The 19,519-nt window shown below is 45.3% G+C and overlaps 1 protein-coding gene across 1 annotated transcript; it reads right to left on the bottom strand.

Annotated features, from left to right (window-relative positions):
• Positions 1-1,445: 1,445 nt before the first annotated feature.
• On the bottom strand, positions 1,446-6,891 carry FCRLB (Fc receptor like B). The gene is given in 7 exon segments (XM_049875719.1): positions 1,446-2,104; positions 2,107-2,313; positions 2,824-3,114; positions 3,788-4,054; positions 5,125-5,379; positions 5,705-5,725; positions 6,861-6,891. Coding segments are annotated over 7 exon segments (1,275 nt in total). The 3' UTR covers positions 1,446-1,901.
• Positions 6,892-19,519: the final 12,628 nt, after the last annotated feature.

Here is a 19,519-nt window from a genome sequence, read left to right as displayed (position 1 = left end):
TTCTTGTGTTATTTTCCTGAATTCTTTCATTGCTTTGTCTGTGTTTTCCTTGATTTTGACTACGTTTTCGTTGGTTTTGTCTGTGTTTTCCATGACTTTGTCTATTTTTCCCCCTTTTTCCCCCTGTATTTTCCTTGATCTCTTCCCTAATCTCTTGGAGAGCCTGAATTCCATGTCATGTAGTTCCAATGCCTTTTCTTCTACAGGAAGGTTATCTGATTATTTTGGTCACTAGCTGGAGTCATCTTGACCTGCTTTTTTATATACTTTGATATTGTCTGCTGACTCTGAGACATTAAGGTATTATTTTATTTATTGATTGTGTGTTCATTTGTTTCATCCTACTTTTTTGTTTTGTTTTGATATGTCACAGTGGATGCGCAGGGTGTATTTTGTTGCTTCCTTATCTGTGGGTACGATAGCTCTCACAACCTTATCTGGGTGGACAGGGCAGCAGCAGACAGGGTGAGTCCACTTTGCTGTATATTGGTTTGGCAAGCTGGCTCAGGGCAGACTGGGCGGGTGTTGTCTGCCTCCTAATATTGGTCCAGCAGTGTGGGAGCATTCACAGCCCTTTGCCAGATGGGCATGGATGTCAGATGGGGAGTGGTATAGGTTCGCTTCCCACCATTCAGCAGCTGAACGGGTTGTGTGGGCCCAGTGTGGCAGTGAGCCTGAGCACGGGGGGGGGCACTCTAGCCATGGTGGTGTGGTGGGGGCCGGTGGGAATGGGGGGAGGTGGTGTACAGGGCTAAGTTGGAGGGAGAAAGAAAAGAGAAAGAATTTTCAAAAAGGGGGGGCAGCATGGCAGGAGATGGTGGGTGGGAGCTGGGTCGACCTGGGGGCTGAAGGGGGTGTGAGGTGGCATACAGGGCCAGCTGGGAGGGAGAGAAGAAGTAAAGAAAAAAGAAGGCAGCATGTTGGGGGCCAGTGGGTGGGGGTGTGGTAGACCTGGGGCAGCAGCAGGCCGCTTTGCTGGTGGCACTCTATCCATGGCACTCTGTCCATGGGGTCACTGTCGGGGCAGGCAGGAAGGGGGGAGGTGGCATATTGGGGTGGGTGGGAGAGATAAAGAAAAGAAGAAAAAAATGGTTGCATCTTGGGGCTGATGGGTAGGGCTGGTACACTCATGGCACTCTACTGTGGCACGGTGGAGGCAGGTGGGAAGGGGCAGGTGGTGTATGGAGCTAGGTGGAAAAGAGAAATAAAAGTAAAGAAAGAAAAAATGGTGCCATGGTAGGGGACGGTGAGTGAGGGGGCGAAGAGGAGGGTCGGTGGGAAAGGAGGGGAAGTGGCTTACTGGGCTAGGTGGGAGGGAGAAAGAAAAGGAAAACAGAAAAAAAATGGTGGTAGGTGGGGGCTGGGAGTGGGGTGGACCCCTGTGGGTGAGAACCCAGAATTTTGACGATATAAACTCATGAGTAGAAGAACTAAAAGTCTTTTTAATACTAACAGAGAGTAAAGTCACTATGAATAATTACAATTTTATGTAAAATATTCTAAAGCGCTTAATTCACTCAATAAATATAAGTACGAAGAAACTGCCCGTACTAAAATATGTTCTGGAAAGGCTTGTGTGAAGCACTCAGGATGACTAAATTCACTTCCAAATGTAAACCTTGAAGTAGTAAATAACAGGTTTCTATTTCCTTCCTCTATTCTGTGAGATAAAGAAACAGACCTAAGGGAATGCCTTGTGGCTACAAACTGCTCATCTGTGCTGCTTGTAGTTGAAATTGTCAGCCACTACACTGCATGGGTGCTTCCTTAAAAGCCACAACAAAACAAAGGGAGGCAAACAGAGAGGGAACTGGCTTCTGAAAACCAGAGATGGCTTAGGAAGATTACCACTGAGAGACCAGGGGTGAATGATCCTAGAGAGGGAAGGGTAGACGCCCGCCTCAGCTCTCCACAGTAGTGGTCTCCAGCTTACTGCTGCTCACAGCTAAGTGGAAAGTGGGGGTCTCTGGTGTTCCCGTCAGCTCCAGGAGAGCCTGTGGCTCCTTTAACTCCAGGACCACGCGGCTCAGAAGGCCTTTGAGCAGCTGCATTTCTCGGAGTAGAAGGCCCACGTCGGGTTTCAGGGCTCTGGCTGACTGTTCAAGGGCGTCGGTGGAACGCAGGCTGGAGGTCCAGCAGTAGGGGCGCTGCCCAAGGGGAACAGCAGTCCCGATGAGGTGGTGTTTGGGATGGAGGTGACAAATGGGACCGATTTGAACACCGGAGGCTTTCTGAAGGAAAGTGGCTTGTTAATGGGCGCCAAGGCTGCGGCCTGTGGAGCAGGCACGGTGGTGAATTCCAGGTCCAGAGAACCTGTGAATGTAACACACAAAGTAGCGCGTGGCTGAACTCGATCCCTCTTGATCCACGGGTAGGGGAGAGGCATGAAGTTGGAGGAAGGCGGTGGAATAGACTCTTCGAACAGGGCCGCATTACCCAATAAGCAAGGTATGCACGAACCCAACTGTGCCTTCCCACCAATCTGCAGTGCACAATTTTACCTGTTTCCCATCATGTCAAAGATGTGGTGAAATCCCTGTGAAATTGCTCACCACAGGTTAGCAAGTAAATACAAGTAAGCCTTTGCGTACCTTGCTGAATGCAAGCCAGTGCATACCGTGCTTAACCAAAAACAAACCAAACCCAGGGCCGTCAAGTCGACTCCGTGCTTAAAAAAAAAAAAAAAAATTTACTGACTGGTTAATCCGCCCCTGATTCGGAACGTGCTAGAGTGGGGGAGGGGGTGAAGAAAGAGGAGACAGTTGGAAAAGGGGAAGTGGAACGCGAGGACAGCTCTTAAGCCCCGAAACCGCTGTCACTCACCACGCTCTGGGAGCTGCAGCCAGGGGCTGCGTTTCCGGACACTGCGGGTCGCAGTAGCCGCCTCGCACCAGTGAGATTCGAGCTCTTCAACCTCGGGCTCCGGGACAGTGTACTCGGGGCCCCAGTCAAAGCGGCGCACGACCCGACTGTACTTGTAGAAGGCAAACTGCAGCGGCGTGTCGTGTTTCTGCGGGTGCAGGCGCGTCTCGCAGCGCACCGCCACCCCGCCGGGAGCCGCGCCGCGGGCCTCTACCCGGCCTATTAGCCGCAGCACCGGCGCCTGGAACAGCTCTGCGAAGAGGGCGCCCCAGTGGCGGAGGACTCACATGAGGCTGGCACAGGGGTGGGGCGGGGCAGGGGAGAAACCAAGTCCCTCTTGTCCACCGCCCGCGACCCCTCTATCTTTCCCGTTTCCCTCGTGGGCTTCTCACCGACCCGGAGACCAAGAGAGGTTCCGGGAGGCTGTGTGCGTGCATGGAGAGTGGGAGAAAGCCTTCTGAAATGTGGGGCAGGAGACCGAGTTCAAAAGGGACAGACAAATCTTGAAGGGAGGCAGGAACCAGGCCCGACGCTTCTGCGCCTCATCCTAACTGACACCCGCCTGTAAGGCGAGTGGCTGAGCGAGCCTCGCTGGACGCTCTGGAGCGGTTCCCTCCCCCCAGTTTCACAGCGCCCCCTATCGCCGGTGCTGCCAGCCTGACTACGGATGCGACCAGAGCTTTGCCTCTATGCGGGGTCACAACTGGAATAAGAAGCGAGGGTATGTGTTTGGGCGGGGAGGGGGACGCCCACCCTACGCGGCGTAATGGCCAAGCGCACCAACATTGAGGAGGAGCCAAGATAGCTTCCGCCTCCTAAAAGAGAAACCTGACACGTTCCAATTCTAGGACCTCCTCGCCTGGTTCCTGTCCTAGAATTTCCCAGTGCTCGTTTGCCCCTTTCCCGGGGCCCAGGCCTCCCCCACCTTGCACGGTCACGGCCACCTTGTCGGAGAACATCGGCGCGCTCTCCACCGGGATACGCATGGTGCCCGAGCACTGGTAGCGCCCACTATCGCTGGTGCGCGCCTGTGGCACGGTGTAGTTGGTGCTGGAGTGGAAATAACGCACCGCCTGGCCATCGCGGTAGTAGTGAAGCTTGTAGACGACCTTGTCGTACCAGCCGCGACAGCGCATGACCAGAGACTCGCCTTCGAACACCGCAGCATAGGGCACCTGCAGGATCAGCCAGTCTGCAACAGACACCACAGGCACGCCTGACTCCAGGAGAAAGCCCAGCCCTAGGTGCTCCCTATTCTTCTCCCCTTCCTACTGTGCGCCCATACATACTCTCCCTCCCCTCCCCACAAGCCAAGTCCCCCGTTCCGCCATTCTTGGGCGAGGAGGCCTTCCCTGGTGGTGGGCACCTGAGGAATCTTGTGATGCAGGATGCATTAGAAGGTGAGTGGGGAGCTGGGTGGTGTTGACTCAACTAGGTACTAGGGAGACAAAGATGTCTGAGACTTGGTTCCAGCCTCAAACAGCACTGCCCGTAAGAATTAAGTTTAAACTTTTCGGGATGGCATCAGTGCCTTCTTGACCTGGCCCCAGCTTACCTCTGCAGCACTATCTCAGGATTCTGTCCTTCCAGGTTTCTGCTTTTCTCTTCCCACCTTCCACTCCTGACAGGCTAAGTTCCAGCCACACTGAACTCCTAGGAGAACTGACCCTTCTCTGAGCTTTTGTACCTGCTATTTCCTCAGCCAAGAAAACCCCTCTTCACCTGGTCAGGAGGGTGAGAGGGCCTTTGGAGTGACTCCCCAGTGATATTTGAAGGGTTTTAATACAAGAAGAGCAGTAACAATCATTTGTTCATTAAGGCATAGGACTGGCTACTACATGGGGAGTATCATGTAATTTTAGCCTGGTAGGCCATACTTTGCATTGAAAACTTAAAGACAAGCCTTTCTGCATCTCCCACGTAGTGCTATGCAGGCTGGGTCCAATCAGCCAGTATACACAGTATGAACCAGCTTACACTAAGCAAGGTATGCACAGGTTTAATTGTGCTTATTTACTAATCTGTAGTGCAAAATTTCACATGGGTTCCTGGCACTACAGAATAGTAAGTAAGCACAAATAAGCCCCTGTGTAATCAGTCCCTACGTGCAGGCCCTGCCTATTCCAGACACTCAAGACAGGCCTCAGTGTGGTCCTCTTTTCTTGCCTAGATGGGAGCAGCCCAGTGCCCTCTCCCATAGGAGGGCCCAGTATAGCCGGAGAAGACACATGATGCCCCTCCCCTCGTGTTCAGACCACTCACCATTGGATACAGAGAGGTGGATGGGGTCACTGACAGGTGCTCCCCGTGTCTGGCATCGATACACCCCTGGTGTCTGCACCTCAATGCTCCTCTTGTGTGAGGGCAGGAGCAGATGGCCCAAATACCAGAGAGTGCTAATGGGTCGGAGCTCTAGGAGCAGAGGTTGGTACCCATCACACCGCAAGGTGACTCGTTCGCCCTTGAAGATTGTAGTCCAAGGTGGGTGTAGAGACAGTATGGGCTTCTCCAGAGTAGCTGAGGTGGGGGAGTATGGAAAAGAGAATCAAGGTGAGCTACTCAAACATGCGGTCTGAGTTTGGGAAATCTTAGGAAACCCAGCTTCCAGGACCCAGCCCATGCTACTAACTCATCCTTACAGGGGGAGAGACCACTTTCATTGGGCCAATCTATCAGTCAGAACCCAATTCTACCGGCAAACAGAGTCGCGGGGATTGAAGATGAATGGGAAGAGACGCTATCCCAGAACAAACAAAAAGTGTTGTGTCTACCCAAGCAGATCACACAGAGGGGTGGGAGGGAAGATTATGGAGAATTGGGATGAGGGATGTGTAAAACTCACCAGCTTGTCTACTGCCTGGAACTGCAAAACAAGAAATAAAACAGAGGAAGAAGGAGAGTCAGGAATAGGAGGAGGATGGAGAATGTGTGGCTAATTGCCTTCATAAACAACTGCCTCCTTGGCCATGAGACCAGAAGAACTAAATGGTGCCTGGCTACCATTACTGAACTTTTTTTTTTTAATTGTGCTTTAAGTGAAAGTTTACGATTCAAGTCAGTTTCTCCTACAGAAACTTATACACACATTGTTATGTGACCCTAGTTGCTCTCCCTACAATGTGACAGCACACTCCTTCTCTCCACTCTGTATTTCACATGTCAATTCAGTAAGCTCCTAACCCCCTCTGCCTTCTCTCCTTGGCTCCAGACAGGAGTTGCCCACATTGATTACTGAACATTTTGATCAAAGATTCTACAGAAGAATCCTGATCAAAAGGGGGGAAATGCAAAAAAGAATTTTAAATTCTCATGGACTCCAGACTTTCTGAAGCCATGAGGCTGGATGAAACTCCAAAACGATTCCCATGATACAATCTTTAAACCTTAAACCAAAAGTATTCCCTCAAGTCTTCTTAAAACCAAACAATGGTTTAGCTTAACTAGTGAAGGATGTTTGCCTTGAGCATTATGCTCTTCTTTTAAGAACTATATGTGATCAAATTGACAAAAGCAACTTGAAAATTAGGTAGGAATCTTAGAGGGCAGTTTATATTAATAGGGGAGGAAGAACTCAGAAAAGGAGGATGAAAATGGTTGCACAATGCAATATAATCAATGTCACTGAATTGTGCATGTAGAAACTGTTGAATTGGTGTATGGTTTGCTGTATATATTCTCAAAAACAACAAAAAATAAAGTTAAATAAATAAGAAAGGAAGAAAAAGTTGCAGATGAAAGGAAAGAAAGGGACTTTCACGACTATAGGAAAGACTGAATGGTATTAAGACCTATTTTTCTTCTCTGCTTCTAGTTTCTCCAACTCTGAGAAAGGCCCCTCATCCTTACACCTCCAAAAGAAGATAATGGATTACTTGGAATTTTCACACAGAAGTGTTTCAACACACGCACACACACACACACATACTCATACCCCTTGTCCCACCCTCTATCCCACCACCCAAAGTCCTTATTTCTCCGCAACCTCACTGAGGACTCACCCAGGAGCAGGAAGGCTGTCAGTGCCCACATGATGGATCTGCCTGCAGCAGCTGAAGAGGGAGGGAGACGTGGTGGCATGGGATGAGAGAGAGAGAGAAGAGGTGGCCAGTGCCTGACCACTGAGCACTGGGAGAATTGTTAACCTCTCTCACCCATTCCTAGCTCCTGAAGGTGGTGGATTGGAGAGAGTGGGAGACAGGTTAGATATATGTGCCCACCCTCAGGTATTCCAAGCACCAGGTCCTAAAGCCACCTGATATCTCAGGCCAGCCTCAACTCCTGCTAATAGGTCAGGCTGCCAGCCTGGTTTATAGAGAAGGCCAGCAGATTCTGTGCCCTCTGCAGCACATTAAAAATCAAAACCAAAGCCACTGTCGTCGAGTCGATTCCAACTCGTAGCCACCCTATAGGTCACAGTAGAACTGCCCCATAGGGCCACAGAAAACTCCAGGCTCTGGCAGGTGACCCTGCAACCCTCAAGCTCTCAATGACATCCCACTCTCTTCTCTCCCCTCACTTTCCACCTGGCCCTGTAAGCCTCATCTAAGGAAGACATATCCTAACGTCCTCAAGATCTACCTAGGCCTTTTTTTTCCTGCTCACTCGCTGATAACTGTCATTATCCTGAGGCCGCAGGGTTTCCTGTACCCAGAGCTCACGTCCTCCCACAGATAAGTAGACAGAAAGGCATGACTCACCAATCAACTCTTCAGGGCCACCGTCTCCTAATTCCCCAGCCAAGGATAGAAATGCAGTGTGTTTCCCCTTCCCTTCCTGAAAACTTGAAACCAAAAAAAAAACCCAAACCCATTGCTGTCAAGTCGATTCCAACTCATGGCAACCCCTTGTGTTACAGAGTAGAGCTGCTCTGTAGGGTTTTCCTGGCTGTAATGTTTAAGGATGGAGATTATCAGGCCTTTCTCCCTTGGTGTCGTTTGGTGGATTCAAACAACCTACCTTTAGGTTAGTAGTCACAGTTTGCGCCACCCAGGGACCTCCTGAAATCTTAACCTCCCCCCGATTAGAAAACTCTTCTTTACCTACTCACCCCAATAATCTCACCTCTACTCACTTGTTCCTTTCTTCCTTCCTTCCACCCGTCCCCTGCAGCCCCACGCAGCCACTGTCCAGTCCCAGGACTCCTTATTTGCAGCAGAGAAGTCACTGTATCAAAAGCATCTCAGATCAGAGCTCTGGCTCTACTTGTGTTCTCTGAGTCATGTGACCATATCCTGAGCAACAGGGGAAGCTGAATTTTGGTGTAAATTCTTAATGAATTTTCCAACCTGATAGTATATCTCCTTGAGCTCTGTTCTGTCCTCCCTCATAGCTGTTTTGAGGCAGGGCATCTCCTTCTCTTGGAGCTCTGGCAGGAGGGATATCAGTTATCAGATGCTGCTAGCTGTCTCTAAGATAACATCTTCCCCTCTTGCTTGCTGATGCCCAGAGTTCCACTCAGAGAACTCCCTCATTTTATAGCTTAACATGCTAGTCCCTGTTAAAAATAAATTCTTCTTAAGGAAATGTGACATTAAGGTATGCTGGCCACTTCTGATTCTGGTTTGAGAGTAAGTTTTGATAAAAGAGAAGTAGAGTCTTGTGGATCTGAAAAGCAGGGAGGTTCCTTTTTTTAATCACTTTTTTATATTATTATTATTGAATTTTAGATGAAGGTTTACGGAACAAACTAGTTTCTCATCAAACAGTTAGTACACACATTCTTGTATGACGTTGATTAAAAACCCCAAGACATGTCAACACTCTCCCTTCTCAACCCTGGGTTCCCTATTACCAGCTTTCTTGTTCCCTCCTGCCTTCCAGCCCCTGCCCCAGGGCTGGTGCGCCCCTTTAGTCTTGCTTTGTTCCATGGGCCTGTTCAATCTTTGGCTGAAGAGTGACCTCATTACTGAGCTGAAAGGGTGTCCAGAGGCTGTACTCACAGGAGGGAAGTATTTTTTAAGTTGTCCAGGAGTAGGGGAGGGAGAGCAGAACTAGATGCTGGGAGCAGAGACCACGAACTGCCTGCTTTAGGAGTGTCTAGGCTAGGGCATGCTTCTGTGTTTCCCCACAACCTGCCCGACTCCTCACTCCAGGCCAGTGTGGGGCTCCCCCATCATCTGCAGCCTATTTGTGATGGTTAATGCTATATGTCAATTTGGGTAGGCCATGATTCTCAGTGGTTTGGAAGATATTATGTAATCATCCTCCATTTTGTGATCTGCTGTGAACAGCCAATCAGTTGAAAGGGGAGTTTCCTTGGGGGTGTGGCCTGCATCCAAAATATATAGATGTTTTGGCAAAGCTTATGAGCCCTCTCTCTTGATCCTGCTCTCGTCTCGTGGTCTGACCTCCAGTTCTTGGAGAAGCCTTCAGCCAGCCACTTGACCTGCAGATTTTGTATTCACCAGCTCCCAAAACCCCTGAGCCAGCAGCCTGCTGCCTGACCTGAAGATTTTGAGTTCACAGATTTGGGAATTGCTAGCTCCCACAATTGTGTGAACCATTTCCTTGAAGTAAATCTCTCTATATGCATTTATATATGTGCTTCACTGATTTTCCTCCTCTAGAGCTGTTGTTGTTGTTAGGTGCTTTTGAGTTGGTTCTGACTCATAGCCACCTAATGTACAACAGAACGATACGCTGCCCGGTCCTACACCATCCTCACAATCATTGCTATGCCCCGGCCCGTTGTTGCGGCCACTGTGTCAACCCATCTTATTGAAGGTCTTCTTCACTTTTGCTGACCATCTGCCTACCAGGGAGCCCTGGATGGTGTCCTTCTCCAGGGACTGGTCCCTCCTGATAACACATCCAAAGTATTGAGAAAAAGTCACACCAGTCTCACTTCTAAGGAGCATTCTGGTTGTACTTCTTCCAAGACATTTGTTTGTTCTTCTGGCAGTCCATGGTATATTCAGTATTCTTCACCAACACCACAATTCAAAGGTGTCAATTCTTTTTCAGTCTTCCTTATTCATTGTCCAGCTTTTGCATGCGTATGAGATGATTGAAAATATCATGGCTTGGGTCAGGGACACCTTAGTCCTCAAAGTGACATCTTTGCTTTTTAACACCCTACTTTTGCAGCAGATTTGCCCAATGCAATGCGTCCTTTGATTTCTCGACTGCTGCTTTCATGGGCATTCATGGTGGATCCATGCAAAATCAAATCTTTGACAACCTCAGTCCTTCTTCTGTTTATCACGATGTTGCTTATTGGTCCAGTTGTGAGGACTTTTGTTTTCTTTATGTTGAGGTGTAATCCACAATGAAGGCTGTCCTCTTTGATCTTCATCAGTAAGTGCCTCAAGGCCTCTTCACTTCAGCAAGGAAATTTGTTTCATCTGCATATCGCAGGTTGTTAATGAGTTTTCCTCCAATCCTGATGCCCCATTCTTCTTCCTATAGTCCAGCTTCTCGTATTATTTGCTCAGCATACAGATTGAATAGGTATGTGAAAGAACACAACTTGGACACACACCTTTCCTGATTTTAAACCACGCAGTATCCCCATGTTCTGTTTAAATGACTGCCTCTTGGTCCATGTACAGGTTCCTCATGAGCACAATTAAGTGTTCTGGAATTCCCATTCTTCACAATATTATCCATAATTTATTATGATCCACACAGACAAATGCCTTTGCATAGTTAATAAAACACAGGTCAACATCTTTCTGGTATTCTCTGCTTTCAGCCAACATCCATCTGACATCAGCATTGAAATCCCTGGTTCCATGTCCTCTTCTAAATCCGACTTGAATTTCTGGCAGTTCCTTGTTGATGTACTGCTGCAAAATTTTTCTTGCATGTGATATTAATGACACTGTTTGATAAATTCCACATTCTGTTGTTGCCCAAAACATTGCCCCTCCAGCAGGCCTTTTCTCAAAGGCTGATGTCTGCACCAGGCCACCACCTGTACAATAAGGATGCAATGCAGCTCTCACCTTCCCCTTAGTCTACACAAACTTACTCTACTTTGCCTTCACATCCCCTAGAACACAGATCTCAGCCCCCTCACTGGATTCCACAAGAGATTCAATAACACCAAGCATTCATGCGTTGCATAGTCTTCCCTGAAAAGCTATGGAGTTCCTGATAGGGTTCAGGTCACACAGTGCTCGGAATTTCATTGAAAAATATCCTATCCAACGTTTCTTTATTCTAGGCTCTCCTTTGCATTTCCTTCATGTTAAATCTTTTGCCGCATCCAGGATTTTCTCCCCAGATTTTTTAACTCTTCACTCCTTTAGTATGCAGGTCCCTCGTGGTGCAAACTGTTAATGCACTTGGCTACTAACCAGAAGGTTGGTGGTTTGAGTCCACCCAGGGGCACCTTGGAAGAAAGGCCTGGTGATCTACTTCTGAAAAATCAGCCATTGAACATCTATGGAGCGTAGTTCTACTCTGATACACAGTTGACTCCACAGCAGGTGTTTTTGTTATTCTTTTTTAATATACAGAGAAATTGAGCAATTACCTTTTGTTACTTTGCAATTCTTTGAAGGCTATTATGACATAACTTTTAAACAAGATATGCCCTCAACTGACAAGAATTCTGGGGAATAACATGTTGTTGACATTGATGATGATGGTAATGCTGCTGCTGCTGTTGACAAGGATGATACCAGCTCACTTTTAAAGTGTGCCTTAGTGTGTGGCAAATCCCATGCCGAGTGCTTGACGGGCATTACTTTATTTAATCCTCATAACCGTCCTTTGAGGAGGATAATTAGTACCCTCATTTTAGATGTGAGGGAACTGAGGCAATGGAGTTGGGATTTGGATAGAAGCCTGTCTCACTTCAAAATCTTCTGTGCTCCTTTGCTTTCTCTCTCACTCACCGCCTCTCCCTTTCACCTTGCAGGGGTTTGTCTTAGTTATCTAGGGCTGCTATAAGAGCCACACCACAGGTGGATAGCTTTAACAAGGAGAAATTTGTTCTCTTGTAGTCTAGGAGGCTAGAAGTCCAAATTCAGGGTGCCAGCTCCAGGGAAGCCTTTCTCTCTGTGTTGGCTCTGGGGGAAGGTCCTTGTCATCAATTGTCCCCTGGTCTAGGAGTTCACAGCACAGGGACCCCGGGTCCAAAGGATGCACTATTCTCCTGCCTCTTTTTTCTTGATGGTATGAGGTTCCCATGTCTCTCTGCTTGCTTTTCTCTTTTATACATCAAAAGAGATTGACTTAAGACACAACCTAATCTTGTAGATTGAGGCCTGCCTCATTGACATAACTACCACTAATTCCGCCTCATCGACGTCATAGAGGTAGGATTTACAGCATATAAGAAAATCAGGTAAGATGACAAAATGGTGGACAATCACACAATACTGAAAATCATGACCTAGACAAGTTGACACATATTTTTTGGGGACACAGTTCAATCCATGACAGGGTTCAAGGTTTTGCTCATGATAGACTGTCATCATTGGTCTCTGCAAGTCCCGCCTTTTATTTTATTAGTTTTCACCTTCATCCACACTACTATTCTCCTCCCCTCTACATAAGCAGCCACTATATGTTTACTGTATGTTACTGTATATGTATATATATATGTATGTATGTATATACTAGCCTGTTCCCAAGAAAGGTGATCTTACCGAATGTGGAAATTATCGAACAATATCATTAATATCACAGGAAAGTAAAATTTTGCTGAAGATCCTTCAAAAGCAGCCGCAGCAGCACATTGACAGGGAACTGCCAGAAATTCAAGCTGGATTCAGCAGAGGATGTGGGACCAGGGATATCATTGTGGATGTCAGATGGATCCTGGTTGAAAGCAGAGAATACCAGAAAGATGTTTACCTGTATTTTATTGACCATGCTAAGGCATTTGACTGTGTGGATCATAACAAATTATGGATAATATTGCAAAGAATGGGAATTCGGAGCACTTAATTGTGTTCATGAGGAATCTGTACATGGATCAAGAGGCAGTCATTAGAACAGAACAAGGGGATACTGCATGGTTTAAAGTCAGGAAAGGTGTGCATCAGGGTTGTATCCTTTCACCATACCTATTCAATCTGTATGCTGAGCAAATAATCCGAGAACCTGGACTATATGAAGAAGAATGGGGCATCAGGATTGGAGGAAGACTCATTAACAGTCTGCGTTATGCAGATGACACAACATTGCTTGCTGAAAGTGAAGAGGCCTTGAAGCACTTACTGGTGAAGATCAAAGACCACAGCCTTCAATATGGATTATGCCTCAACATAAAGAAAACAAAAATCCTCACAACTGGACCAATAAGCAACATCAGAATAAACAGAGAAAAGATTGAGGTTGTCAAGGATTTCATTTTACTTGGATCTACAATCAACACCCATGGAAGCAACAGCCACGAAATCAAAAGATGCATCGCATTGGGCAAATCAGCTGCAAAAGACCTCTTTAAAGTGTTGAAAAAGCAAAGATGTCACCTTGAAGACTAAGACGCACTTGACCCAAGCCATGGAGTTTTCAATCACCTCATATGCATGGGAAAGCCGGTCGATGAATAAGGAAGAATGACGCCTTTGAATTGTGGTGTTGGTGACGAATATTGAATATACCATAGACTACCAAAAGAATGAACAAATCTGTCTTGGAAGAAATACAACCAGAAAGCTCGTTAGAAGCAAGATGGCAAGACTACATCTTATGTACTTTGTACATGTTATCAGGAGGGATCAGTCCCTGGAGAAGGACACCATGCTTGGTAAAATAGAGGGTCAATGAAAAAGAGGAACACCTACAACAAGATGGATTGACACAGTGCCTGCAATAATGCCCTTAAGCATAACAACAATTGTAAGGATGGTGCAGGACCAGACAGTGTTTCGTTCTGTTGTGTATAGATAGGGTCGCCTTGAGTTGGAACCAACTCAACAGCACCTAACAAAAACAACACATATATATAAAATAATAAAAAGATACATACACATACACACATACATATATATGTGTATATATGTATCTATTTATCCTTAAGAAATGTTTGGTGTTATTGTATGTGTATTAATTTACATAAATGGTATTGTGTCATTGCAAATATTTTCTCATTTACTTTTCAAAATTAACCCATTTTAAATATTTACTCATGTTACTGTACATGCACCTTGCTCATTACTCCTGAGTGCTCCTGATAGCCCATAGTGTCCATCCACTACACATTCTTTGTCCGTTCCCATAGTGACCAGTATCGCAGTTATTGTCCAGTGCTCATCTGCCACACACAATGCCACGATGAATATCATGGTACATGTTATCAGGGATAAGTACATTAATATAGTTAAAGGGCTTAGAACAGGACCTGCCACATAGGAGGCTTCATGTCACTTAGTGATGATGATATGGTGCTCCCCTACACCTGTGGAACTGTTTCAGTGGGGTATACACCTGGGAGTAGGATTGTAGGATCCTAGCTGTGAGTTTATATGCATGCATTCTCATTTCAAAACCCAGATTTAATCCATCAGCCGGTCCTGATGACTTCGCCTTCCATAGATATCTTTCTTTACAGTTATTTCTTCACTTAGTAGCCAGAGAGATACTTCAGAAGTATAAATCATATTGTGTTTGTTGTTGTTGTTCGTGGGATCCCCTGAATCCTGCAGATCCCATGCACAATGGAATGAAATGCTGCCCAGTCCTACACCATGGCCGTAATTGGTTTTGAATCAGACTGTTGTGATCCATAGGGTTTTCACTGGCTGATTTCCAGAAGCAGATCACCAGGCCTTTATTCCTAGTTCATCTTAGTCTGGGAGCTCCTCTGAAACCTGTTCAGCATCATAGCTACACACAAACTTCCGCCGACAGACGGGAGGTGACTGTGTGTGACGAGTACTGAGCAAAGATTGGCAGAGGATCAAGCCCGGGTCTTCCACAAGGAAGGCAAGAGTTCTACCACTGAACCACCACTGCCTCATCACTCTGTGCCTCAAAATCCTCCTAAGGTGCACTCAGAATAAAATTCAAGCACCTTCCCATGGTCTACAAGGCCCTACCTATGTGGCCTTTGCCCATAACCTCATTTCCTGTAACTTCTCCCTCGCTCACCCTGCTCTAGTCACACTGTATTTGTAATACAATTCCTGGAACATTTAATGCTTATGCTTGCTCCAGGGTCCCACTTGCTGTTCTCTCTGTCTAGAAGATTCTCTTTCTCCTCCTAGATCTTTGTAAGGCTCACCCCCTCATTTCACTCAACTATGCCTCCTCAGAGAGACCTTCACTAACCACCCTATCTAAACTGGCATCCCCTTGCCATCATTCTTGCACCCTGTATTTTGTTTTGTTTTTCTTTGTAGCACTCAACACTACCTAATGTTGTATTTATTTGTTTGTGGTAGATTTCTCCCTATTAGAATGTAAGCTCCATGGAGGCAGGAATTCTTTCTTGTTCATTGCTGCATCACCTAGAGGCACGTGCTAAATAATTACATGTGGAGTATATAAATGCAGGAGCTGAAGAGTGTGAGATTGCTCCCAAAAATGGCTGCTCTAGTTTACATTCTCACTAGCAGTGTACAAGGGCTCCTGTTTCTGCTCACTGTCATCAACACTCGGTATATCCCGACTTCCTAATTTTGCCAAACAAAATTTTTTTACCCTAAATAAGAACATTTTAAAAATTATCATTTATGGCTGCAAGCTTTTCGATAAAAAAAGAGACACTTTACTACCAATGAAGTATAAAGAACATAATTTCAGATTAAAGAGCATTCCTTCAAATTGTATGTCGTTAGCTTTATGAGAAATTCACATTCTAAGAGTGAAAACTAACGGTACTTGTCAGAAAGCTAGCTTTCAAGAGGCTCTCTGCTATTAACCTCCATATTCCTCCTTGTCACTCTTGTCCATTGGGAAAAAAGAGGATTGATATTTGTAGTGAAATGAGTCCCTTCATGTGGCCTTTTGCCTTGGTTCTTTGGAAAACAGCTTGAGAGATTTTTCTCCTAAGCCCTGAGGAGTTACCTTTGCCCTAGTTTTCTACCCCAGAGGGTTTGTTACTTTTGTCCAGGTTGATTGACATTTTCTGGGTAAGCTGTAAAAAAGTGTGGTTTGATATTTTTTTATCTAGCCCTGGCCTGCAGCCTGCTCTGTGATTGGTATGCTCCTTGCAGAAATTGGTCAATAGGCTATGCAAATGAAGAGACTATAGCATACTATGCAAAGGAAATATCTGTGGCTTACGGAGAGGGGATTGGTCAGTTCTTGATCCTTGTGGAAGGGCCATGCCTTGAAATTTACAAGGAGTTTGCTTATATATGCAGCCAACCCCACAGAGATTGGCAGAGGCAGGAAGCAGACAGAAGCAGAAGGAAGAAAGAAGAGAGAAGAAGCAGAGAGAGTGGAGGCAAGGCACCTCCTAAAAGAGCCGTAACGCAGGTAAAGTGTTGTAATGCTGAAGAAATGACAGGCCCTGAATGGACCCCATGGCAGAGTTGGCAATGATGGCAGGGAGATTGAAGGCAGAGAGGCCTGTCCTGAGGGAGCTGAGAAGAAGCCTGTCTTCAGGTGGCCAAGAGAAACCTGTCCTGAGGGGCCAAGAGAAGTATGCATAGCTGAGAGGGGTCATACACAGCAGAAAGAAGGGCCTGCTTGTTTGCATGGCCAAGGGAAGCTGAGAGAGCTGTCTTGCACCGAACAAGGGAGGGATGTGTTCTCCACTTCAGGGGAGCCTTCCTGATCCTGATCCTGATCCTGATCCTGATCCTGATCCTGATCCTGATCCTGATCCTGAGTTGTAGCCTATTGATCCCGACCCAGAACTGTACCCTGTTACTTCCTTAATAAAAAATTTAACTGTAAGCATGGTCTGTGTGGCCATTGCAACAGATTATTGAACCCAGAAGAGAAATAGGGAGTGCCATGGAAGGGACGGCTGGGTACCAGAATTGGTAAAAAGGTTGGTGAGTGGCGGTACACCTAACCTCTAACTCTTAGGGATCAGCCTTGGGCTGACCTCGATTCCCATTATCCCTCCTGAAGTTAGATAAGTTCTGACAGTACTGCTATCCATTTACAGTACTATAAGGGAAGAAGAGGCACCTCTGTGTGCTTCCAGATCTGCCATCTAGTCCGCCTACTCTTACCATCTTTCTGTGTCTTTGAAGGTCCATGAAGATAGTTATGTTGTTTCTGAGCATTAATATGCTTTTAAAAAGAAATTTAGTATATTTTACCTACCAGTTACATATGTTTGGAAGAAAAGAGATTTAATGCAAATTCAAAAAGTCTTTTTGATTATAAATTTCTACATATATTACAGCATAGTTTCTATAGTTTCTAGAGGGGAAATAATTCCTATTGCTTCTTCTTGCACATGTATAAAGGAATAAAGGAACATGTAGCTTAATAAACTTAGACTGTTAAAAATTATCCAATCAAAAGTACTAAAATGATTAACCTGAAATTGAGGGATTATTTTGTTATGGATAGAGAATCGATTTAGGAACAGAAAGATAAATGGGTCCTTCTCTTCAGAGATGTGTAAAAATATGGATTTCTCGGGGATACTGTCAGGCTAGGCCTTAAGAATGATCTAGTCCAGCAATCTTTATAGCGTGTTCTGCAGACCCATGGTGGTTTCCAAGAGCCTTTCAGGGGGTCTTCAAAGTCAAAGCTATTTTCATAATAATAATAAAGAAAAAACTATTGCTGTCAAGTCCATTCTGAAACATGGTGACCCTATGTGTTACAGAGTAGAACTGCTCTGTAGAGTTTTTTTGGCTGTAGTCTTTACAAAAGCAGGTCACTAGGCCTTTTCTGTGGTGCCACCTTTCATAATAATATCCTGTAGTTGTTGAATTGATTCCGACTCATAACGACCCTATAGGACAGCGTAGAACTGCCCCCTAGGGTTTATAAAGCTGTCATCTTTACGGAAGCAGACTGCCACATCTTTCTCCCGCAGAGCAGCTGGTGGGTTCCGACCACTGACCTTTCAGTTAGCAGCTGAGTGCTTAACCACTGTGGCACCAGAGCTCCTTTTCATACTCGTACTAAGAGTTTATTTGCCTTTTCACTGGGCTGACACTTGCATTGGTGGTACAAAAGCAATGCGGGTTTGGAGAAAAGGTGCTGGCTCCTTAGCACAATTTGAGGCAGTGATGCCAAAATGTATTCTTCACCATAACCCACTCAAAGAAAAAAAAAAAAAAAAGAATTCCTTGATAATTCCTTGATGACGTAGTAAAATTAGTTTTTAAAAACCTCAAGTATACGTCTTTTTAATATGGTGACGGGGATGGAATGGGAAGTATGCACTTCTGCTCCACACTGAAATATGATGGCTGTCTCGAGGGAAGGCACTTGTGTGATTGTTAGAGTTCTGAGCTAAACAGGCTGCTCTGTCCATGGAACTCCATTTTGAATTGGAAGAGTGACTGACAAACAATGGTTATTTGAACTTGGGTATTTAGCAGACATTTTCTCAAAAATGAAGTTAGTCTTCCACTTCAAGGAAAAAATCTGGCAGTAATTATTGCCAATGACAAAATGCAAGCATTCAAATGAATTTGGGAAAATTAGAACTCTGGAAAATTTGTGTTTGTGACTGTGATCTTAATGGCTTCCCAGTAATTAAAGACTTTTCCAACGACATGGGTGGTCATATTAACAAATGTGATTCTTAAAATATCGTATATCATGAAACGGTGCCGACATTTGGAATATCTACATAACATCGTGAACCAATATTTTCAAGATGATCAATGCATACGTAGAAGATCCATTTAAAGTCTAAGAAGGACCAATAGATTTTAATGTAACAGAGTTAAAACATTCACTAATGTGGTTTCAGATTTCATATTACAACTAATGTTTAAGAAGCTACCTCTTAACAAGTTTTGGTGTCACATCGAAGAAGAACATCCATAATTATCTGAAAAGAATCTTAAAGTTCTCCTTTTTTCAGCTATGTCTCTGTGTGGGGCCTGATTTTCTTTGTAAAGTTCAGCTGAAACAACATATCACAACAGATCCCATGCAAAAGCAGCTATGAAAATCCAACTGCCTTCTACCAAACAAAAACATGAAACAAAGCCACTCTTCTCACATTTTTTGCTTTGAAAGATAGTTATTTTTCGTAGAAATATGCTGTTTATGTTGATGGATTTATAATTGTCATTTTCAGTGAATTAATGAATGAATATTGTAAGCATTTCTCAATTTTAATTGCTAATATGGAAAATATCAATGAATATAACCCACATAAATGTGAGTATGCTCTTTGAGGACTTCAGTAAGTTTTAAAGTATGAGGTGTCCTAAAACCAAAATGTTTGAGAACTGCTGATCTATCCAGACACTTCAACAAGTTAGTCACTGTCATCAAGAAGAGTTTTGAAAAGAAGAAATTTAGGCTGCACTTATCTAAAACAGGAGTCCCTGAGTGGCGCAAATGATTAAGTGCCCAGCTCCTAACTGAAAGGCTGGTGCTCTGTCCTACCCAGAGAGACCTCAGAAGAAAGGCCTAGCGACCTACTTCAGAAATGTCACAGCCATGAAAACCAAATGGAGTGCAGTTCTACTCTGCAACACACGGACTCACCAGGAGTCAGACTCCACAGCAATTTTTTTTTTTTTAATCTACTTTGCAACCCATGGAGTTGTAGACATTGCCTCATGTGTGCTGGGGGGAGCAGAGGATCATCCCTGATTGA

Source organism: Elephas maximus, chromosome 3 (assembly GCF_024166365.1).
Source record: "Elephas maximus indicus isolate mEleMax1 chromosome 3, mEleMax1 primary haplotype, whole genome shotgun sequence".
Lineage (NCBI taxonomy): Eukaryota > Metazoa > Chordata > Mammalia > Proboscidea > Elephantidae > Elephas > Elephas maximus.
The sequence above is the reverse complement of the archived record's forward strand: the minus strand, read 5'-3'. Positions and strand labels throughout refer to the sequence as shown.